At 35.5% G+C, this 8,706-nt stretch overlaps 1 protein-coding gene across 1 annotated transcript; it reads right to left on the minus strand.

Annotated features, from left to right (window-relative positions):
* Positions 1-216: 216 nt before the first annotated feature.
* On the minus strand, positions 217-4,126 carry LOC136216662 (F-box protein At5g51370-like). Its single transcript, XM_066003212.1, has 2 exons — positions 2,815-4,126; positions 217-1,363 (listed from the first exon to the last, which is right to left on the minus strand). The coding sequence occupies exons 1-2, from the start codon at positions 3,906-3,908 to the stop codon at positions 1,090-1,092; spliced, it is 1,368 nt and encodes a 455-aa protein (XP_065859284.1). The 5' UTR covers positions 3,909-4,126; the 3' UTR covers positions 217-1,089.
* Positions 4,127-8,706: the final 4,580 nt, after the last annotated feature.

Here is an 8,706-nt window from a genome sequence, read left to right on the forward strand (position 1 = left end):
GTCATGATTATATATTATATAAATCACTCTCTAAAAATCACCCGTCAATCGAGTCATATCAGTAAAGTTGTATCTATAATTTATATATTTCATGTGATTATATATTATACAAACAAATCACCCTAAAAAACTCATGTCAAACTAATCACATCAGTCAAAGTTGTCTCCATAAATTATATTATCGAATTAGAAATTACAATTTTATTGTAATATGCAAGATATGAGGTATCTAGGAAAGATGGTAAACAAGCAACAACACTTGCTAATGCAGATAAGTACTCAAAATTTTGAAAATGTACTGTAACCCACTTTATTAGCTTAATCTAAAATGTGGTAAGAAAACATATATTAATCAAATGTAGTAATCAATATCACTAATTTGAAATACATGGAGATATACAGCTAGTACTCCTAACAAGTCAGATCACTATTCTGCTAAACTGAATTAAGCTATGACCTAATTGAAGGTTAGATACAAAAGAAAACTATTAAGCCTTGCTTAGAATACAATGATGCATCTTATTTTGGCTTGCCAAGCATATCATCCATTAATCAAAAGGGGTACTCGAGTTTGTAAGAGGTAAAATGCATCGATGGTCGCTGAAATTTAAGGCCTGTTTCACAAATATCACCGAACTTCTTTTTTCTTTTTTTAAATAAACATAGGACTTCACATTTGATTTCAGTAGTCATTTCGGCCAACTTGTATTCAAAATCTCAACAGAATATTAACATGACACGGAGGATAGTTAACTATATGCAAACTATACATTATACCAGACATGTCCGACTTTTACGGCTAACGTGGCAGACATATAGCTGCCACGTGGCACATCAAAATTTAAAATCCTTGTTTGACATGATGATTAGTTGGCATATAATCAACTATCATCGGTGTTCACGGAAACATTCCCATAATTTTTTGTACACAAATCGGCCGAAATGACTGAAAGAAAATGAAGTTCAGTATCCTTTATGAAATAAACCTCGAAATACAGTGACTATCGATGCAACTCACCCGTTTTGTGAGTCATACTATATTAGAGATCATTAAAATGTATGGTATGATTGAATTTTCACCTTGGATGATCAACCTTTCATTCGCTTGAAAAACCTTCCACCTTTATTTCTCATACCAGTTCCAGCAAGGCTCGACCAGAGGAGGGATCTGGAGTCCGGTCGCCATTTCAACTCTTTCAGAACAGAGAACAAAGATGAAAGGGCAGGGCTTACTTCATTGTCCTTAATCTTGTTGCATGATATTACTCTTAATCTTTGGAGGTCCTTCCAATTAAGAACAGTTGCCTCAAAACCTCCTGTTGTCAGCGCCGAGCATCCTTCTAAAGATAGAAGCTTTACCCTCCTGCCGTGAAACATAAAGAAAACATTCATCGTACCAGCAAATCAACAATTGTCAATTGCAAATATCACTTGGCTGAAGAAAATCAGTGAACTGCATCCATGGCTCCTGAACTATAACGCTACTAACATTATAACCCCTAAACTTATTTCCTAACATTGAAGTCCTTGAACTTTACATTATTGTAACATTAAAGTCCAAATCAGAGAAATTTCATTAAAAAAAAGAAAAGAAATGATAACCTGGAAATAATTATTTGACCAAGACTTATGGTGACAATGCTTAAAAAAGGAGTCAATTATGTAGTCAAACTTGTTCAGGTCATCATTTTGTTCATTCATTAAACGGAATTTCTTTCATTTGGACTTCACATTGTTACAATAATATAAAGTTCTAGGACTTTTGTGTGATGAAATGAAGTTTAGGAGCGACAATGTTTAATAGAGCTATAATGACCAAACAGCCTAATGGTTAAAAGCAAATATAACCAAATGACCAAACAGCCTAGTGATTACATCAATTAGTTACAACATTATCGGCCTGACTCGAGATTCTAGTGCAAGTAAAATCCAGTTAGGTCAACTCAACTTTCTGCCCTTTGTGTTTTGTCATTTTTGCTACGTCTGCCAACTTTCATAATAGGATTTCTATTTAAGTGCTCACCTGAATTTAATTTTTCTCTTAAAGCATCCTTATACATAAAAATATGAGCTCTCAAGGAAACAAACAACAATTAAAGTTCTCCCAGTAATGGGCCAAGAATCACCAAAATTGCAAAATGATTTCACTGAATCCACCAATTCCAAAGCTTTGAGGCTTAATATATATTCAGTGGCACGAAGAATGTGCGGTACCGCCTGGTGGAAATAAGGGTCTAACTATGACAGTTTAAGCAAATTGAGGTGGTGGAAAGGAAATTTTGATGAGGTTAAGGCGGCACAAAGGTCATTTTAAATAAGTTGAGGTGGCGGAAAAATCGTTCCAAACAAGTTGAGGTGGCATAAAGGTTGTTTTAAATTTCGGGGGTCATTAAGCATTTGAGTGCAAGTTCTAGGGGTTGGATATGTATTAAACTCTCATAGGAGGCTAGGAGTAGAAGTATTCAAAGATACAGAAAAACAGTAAAGGGAAAAAGAATATGAAGCACAAGATATGGCATTATGTGGTTTAATGTTTCTATTCATAACTAGTCAGATTTCCAGCTTCAAAATGAAGGTCCAAAGAGAACAGTGAAAGTTGCATCATCCAGCGAAAGTTGCATCATCCAGCCAAAGTTTGCAAATGATTATGTCATGAAACAAATAGAGATAAACCAAACATTGTACCGAACAGATTGTTTTTAACTAAAATAGCTATGAGCTATTCTTCTAGTGGTGTCAATCTATGTAAAGCTTAAAGAGAACAAACATTAGATAATTGGAAATGACAAAAACCACAACGATAAGACCTCATACCTACAAACAGTTGCAGTCCCAAATACTTCATCTTCCAATCCCCAACAGTTGAGGAAAAAAATCTCCCTAACAGCCTCACAAACTAAAAACAGAGCTTTTACCCCCAGCTTATCCTGCATCTGACACTTATGCAAATGCAGCTCTTCCAGAGCACGACAAGAGCGCAAATGCTGGTCGAGACCTGGACTCGAATCGATGAACTTGCATGACTGCATCCTCAAAGTTTTCAAATTCCCACAAAATGAAAGTGCAGACAACCATCCACCATCCATTCTATGATCAGAGAGAGTAAGTTCCTCAAGCATTTGACAGCATTGCCCAATTGCTTTAATCCCATCATAGCTTCCTTCACATCCACACAGTTCAAGCTTCACTAATCGCCTACAACCTTGTGCTAATATCGTTAATCCAATATCAGAAACCACTGAACTATAGAATCCATCAATACAACCAATCAATTTCACTACCTGCAAATTCCTACACCCAGAAATGCCCTTCAACGAAAAATCCCCACAACAATGCAGCTCCAGTTCTTGCAATGTCTCGCACCTATTTGAAATGCTCAGCAGCCCAGTTTCGCTCGGGCCAATTGCAACAATTCTTCTCAAATTAGGGTACCATTTCGCAATCATTTCCATTCCACAATCAATCAAATCGGAAGGTAACAAGTCATTTTCTCCAATAAACCCCTTCCCCGAAAACTCTGTACCAAAATCAATAGACCAGTTCTTATAACTCAACACAATACCAGAATTCCTCGACATTCTAATACATGCTTTGACCATGCCAATCTCAGTGAGGTTAGGGAACCGCTGAAAGATCCGACCCGAATTAAGAAACCACCATTCGTTGAGTTTGACGGAGCGCACCAAGCGGCCATGGAGATATAACCAGCGTTTGCAGACAAGAGAGTTAAAGATATACTGAGAAATTGGAAGTCTGGAAAAAACCTGTAGGAGGATTTCGTCGGAAAGAAGGGAGGTATAATCCGGTCCAGGCGGGACTAGGGGATGAGATTGAAATCCTGCTAGAAGAATGTCACTCTCGGAATAAGGTGATCCTGAAGATGTATTGCTGAAGGATCTGTGATGCATCTTCAGAACTGCATGCTTCTACAGATTTTTCAGCCAAATACGAAACCAGCAAGCTTAGAGCTCTGCTTTGAATTGACGATGGAGGTTGGAGAAGAAGGGTTAGGGTTAGGGTTTGTGAATTTATTGAGCGGTGAATGTTTCATTCAATTGGATTGGGGATTTTGTTGTAAGTTTTTTTTTTTTATTATTCTTTTTTCTTTCTGTTATTGCAAAATCTGCGTTACTATCAGCTTGCTGTGTCCATTCTTTTACTGCTATCTGTTCTAAGTTTTTTTTTTTTTTTTCCAATTATTAAAGTTGTTTTTTTTAAGGCTCATTAAGATTTTTTATTATTTAGATTAATTAAAGTTTCTTCTATTCGAATTCAAAATCTCTAAGTTAAACGTTCTAGAACTCTCAACCACTTCAACAAACTTATTTGGTTTGTTATAATTTTTAGATATACGTTAAGACCATGTTTGATAAAGAGCGTTTTGGGATAAAAAGAGCGGTTTTGACCAACTTTAGCGGTTTGACCACTGAAACCGCTTATTGGAGTGTTTGGTGAAGAGAGGTTTGAGATGAAAACGCTAATTTAGAAAAAACTCATTTTAGGAGCTTTTTCAATTAGCGTTTTACAATATTAAAATTAATGGACTTCTTTAACCCTAATAGATAGACTTCTCAGTGTTGTGATGTCCATCTCGTGGGATGAAGCAGGCCAAGAGAGGGGGTTGTGAAGCTGAATACTGATGGTTCCTGCCTCAGTAACGGTAAGATTGCGGCTGGAGGTGTGCTTAGAGATGCAGGGGGTGTCTGGCTTTCTGGGTTCTCCCAGAATTTAGGGTTGGGTTCTTCCTTTTCTGCGGAGCTCTGGGCTATTCTTACTGGAATCAATCTTGCTAAAAGGCTGGGTGTTAAGAGGCTCTCAGTGGAGTCTGATAATTTGGAAGCAATCAAAATGATTTCTGAGAATCATTCTATGGGTCTTAACAGTCGCAACCTCATCAAAGCTATTAAAAGGCTTTGCTCCTCCTTTGAGTTCGTAGAGTTCAAACACATTTTTAGAGAGCAGAATCGTGTTGCTGATCGCTTGGCGGCGGCGGGCCATGAAGGGACGTTAGGCGTTACTACCCTTCATGTTTCCCCTAGTTTCATCTCTCCTCTTCTTTTAGAAGATAGGATTGGGGTTAGCTTCCTTAGGCTAATTCCTCGGTAGTTTGTTGTTGTTCGTTTTTCTTTTCCTTTTCCATTTCTACCAAAAAAAAAAAATAGATAGACTTCTCCTCCAATATTAAAAAAAGAAATGTCTTTATTCTTCTTTGTGCACAAACCGCTATTATCAATCTCCTAATTTTTACCAAACAGGTCTAGTCAAATCAGCTAATGTAATCAGCTAACAGCTAACAGTTAATGTAATCAGCTAACAACTAACAGCTAATTCTCAAACAGGATGAGCGTTTAACGTTTCACTTCAAACCGCAAGAAATATAACATTCGGTTAGGTTTATATAACCGTACCGTTTAACATTTTCTTTGGAAACCACAGCGTTTTTCACGAAAAGCTCTCAATTTTCGAGTTTTTCATGAACAACTATTTGTAGTTATTTGGTATACCAAAATTATTTTTCTTATTTCCACAAAATATTTTTAAAACATGTTTATATTGGATATTTTAAATACTAACAGCAATATTTTAATAAAATTTTACCAAAAACTAATAATTAAACAACTAATAACAACAGTAGACAACTAACAACAACAACTAAACCATACAGGGTAAATATGTATCACTGTTTTTTTTTTTAATCTAGCTTTTTTTATACGTTATCCTATTAAAATAAGTTATCCTATTAATTCTGATATTCAAAGTAAAATTGTAAGATTTGTTTTATGGAGATTTATCTTTTTTTATTTCAGTTAAATATCGTATGTGGAAAAGATATATATTTAAAATGGGTAACAACGATAAAACAAAAAATAAATTTTATTTTTTTCCGAACTGCTAATTTTATTTAAAAAATCTGTAAAGGTAACATATTGAAATTTTTGTTTGCACTTGTTAGATTTGTGGGGTGCCAATTTTTTCCGTTCATTTGCTAATGATTTTTATTATATCGAGAAATGATCCTGTGCAGAAGGAACTATTATTAGAATCTCTCTGCAATCCATATCAACAACTTAAATTTTAAAAATATGACGTGGCAAGAATACATTGGTTAGATATAAATAAAAAGAAAGGAAGTTGATGTAGTAGATTAGGTATATTTGAAAAGCTGGAAATGATTAAATAAAATCAGCTTTTATGCTCCCCACAAATAATTTAACTGACGTTTGGTTTTCCTTGAAAGCATTTAAATGGTGTCTCATTCACATGCCGGTGGTAAGTGCCTTTTAAGGCTCTTAACAGCTTTTTTAAGTTTTGACTGTTCCTATATAAACATTTAGGGTAAATTATAACAATAAAGGACTATTTGGTTTATGTAGGGTCTCTTCATAGCGCCGTAATCGAACCGAGCTGAATTGAGCTTTGGTCTCGTCAAACTTGGTTAATCAAAAAATTGATGATTCCAAACTCGAGTATAATATTCTGTTCGTAAACGGCTCACGAGCTGTTCGCGAGCTCGTTCACGAGCAGCTCATTAATTCAGTTCATAAACTTCGAACGTGAACAACTCATTAATTATAATGATTTAAAATTTCATTAACACAAAACTAAATAGTTTTGAAGCATATAAAACTAAATTTTACACAAAATTACGATTGCTTAACATTTCTCATTTTATAGAAACATTACTATTAAAAGAAAATCGGACCAAGCGTGTTCATGAACAATATAATCGAGCTTGATCGTGAGCTTGTTCATGAATCTATAATCAAGCTTGCTCGCGAGCTTCGTTGTGCTCAAGCTCGGTTCGTTTATAAATCAAGCCGACACGGTCGAGTTTTTATCGAGCCGGACAACGAGTCGCTCATGAGCGACTCGGCTCATTTACAGCCTATCTGTTTAGTTCAACTATTAGCTGATAGTTGTTCTTGTGGTTAGTTATTTGTTGTTGTTATTAGTTATTTGTTACTAACTGATTAATTGTTAGTGTTTGATAAAATTGTGATGACTATAAAATGTCTAATATGGACATATTTTAAAATAATCAATAAATTTTGATAAAAAAATTATCAATAAATAAAATAAAAAAGGAAAATTTCTAAATATAATACATGTGTTTTTGCCGATTTGTAAATTGGTGTCTATGTTTTTTATAGCAAAAAAAAGATTGATGTCCCTCATCGTTATTAATAAAACTAGAGATTTTTAAGTCAATACTCTCAATTTTGACTGTTGATGAACTCGAAAATGAAAAATCTCAAGAATTGATTATATTCTAAGTATCTTTGATTCTTCAACTTTTTAATTTTAAGGTTATTTATGTATTTTTATAAGGAGAGTGAAAGTGCACGTTTAAAAAGAGCTCTGGAAATTATGATTTGGAAAACTGAAAACGTAATTCAATAGTAAATGTGATATTTATTATGTGATAAGTATACAGTGAGTGTATGTGTATAATGGAGAGAGAGAGAGAGAGAGAGAGAGAGAGAGAGAGAGAGAGAGAGAGAGAGAGAGAGAGAGAGAGAGAGAGAGAGAGAGAGAGAGGAAGCGAGTGGTAGCAAGCGTTGGGTGAGGATGTCCGCAACTTCTTCATCAGTTGGAATGAAGCGAACGTTGAGGAATCTACTTTGAACGTGTTCACGAACAAAATAGTAATCAAGTTTAATGTGTATTGTTCGGGCATGAAACATGAGATTTGAAGTGAGATAGATGGCTCCAATATTATCACACCAAAGCTGAACATGTGCTGGGAGTGGAAATCCCAAGTCCAACAGCAAAGATCGAAGCCATATGAGTTGGTTGTGGCATTGGCAACAACTTATATTTACTTTCAGTGGAGGATCGAGCAATTATTGGTTGTTTATGAGTCTGATAGGAGACAATACTTTTGCCAAGATCAACACAGAAAGCACATGTTGATCTTCTATCATCAGGGCACCCGCCCCAATCACTGTTAGAGTAACAATGGATGTGATCTATAGGGCTAGTAGACATGACTACTCCAAAGTCAGATGCGCCTTGAATGTAACGAAGGACCCGCTTGACACTTTTCCAATGCTCACCAGTACTACCGAGCCACTATCAATTAGCACCCAGGAAGTAGGGTTGACGTTGAGGTTTGGTTTGATGTATAATGGTCAAGATCTTCATTGACATTTTCTTAGATGGCTTTTCGAACACCACATGCTTCACTCCTCCAACTTTGTTAGCTAGAATCTTCATCTTAATGCATATTTTGATAGGCTCTTGAGGATCATCCAATTCATCAAAGCTTGCATCCTTTCGATCTCCTCCATATCATCATCTCTCTAATCTCTCTGGAAATGATACGGAAAAATATTTGTGGTAACATTAATAGGAACAATAATGTCATATAACCTCACTTTGTGAACCCGGTGAGCTAGAGATGTGTTCTTATTCTTCTTAGATTTTGTTGGTCCCGTGTAATTAGTTCCAAGGGGGGTTAGGAACTAATATAACTTTTTCGCTTAATTATGCTGACTTAATTTAATTCTTTAAGTTACTTTACTCAGTTTTGGTCAGCAAGGCCGAGCAAGATGTAAGACAGCTTTAGTCAGAGGCTGACTAGAACTATTTTACTTGTGAGTTGGGAATTAACACTTAAGGTCAGCTTCCAACTCAGCACTCTGATTACTCAGTGCCAGCTTATACAATTTATATCCTGAGTAATTTAAGCAAGCAACACATACA

The sequence above is a fragment of the Euphorbia lathyris genome, chromosome 2, assembly GCF_963576675.1.
Source record: "Euphorbia lathyris chromosome 2, ddEupLath1.1, whole genome shotgun sequence".
In the NCBI taxonomy this organism is placed as follows: Eukaryota; Viridiplantae; Streptophyta; class Magnoliopsida; order Malpighiales; family Euphorbiaceae; genus Euphorbia; species Euphorbia lathyris.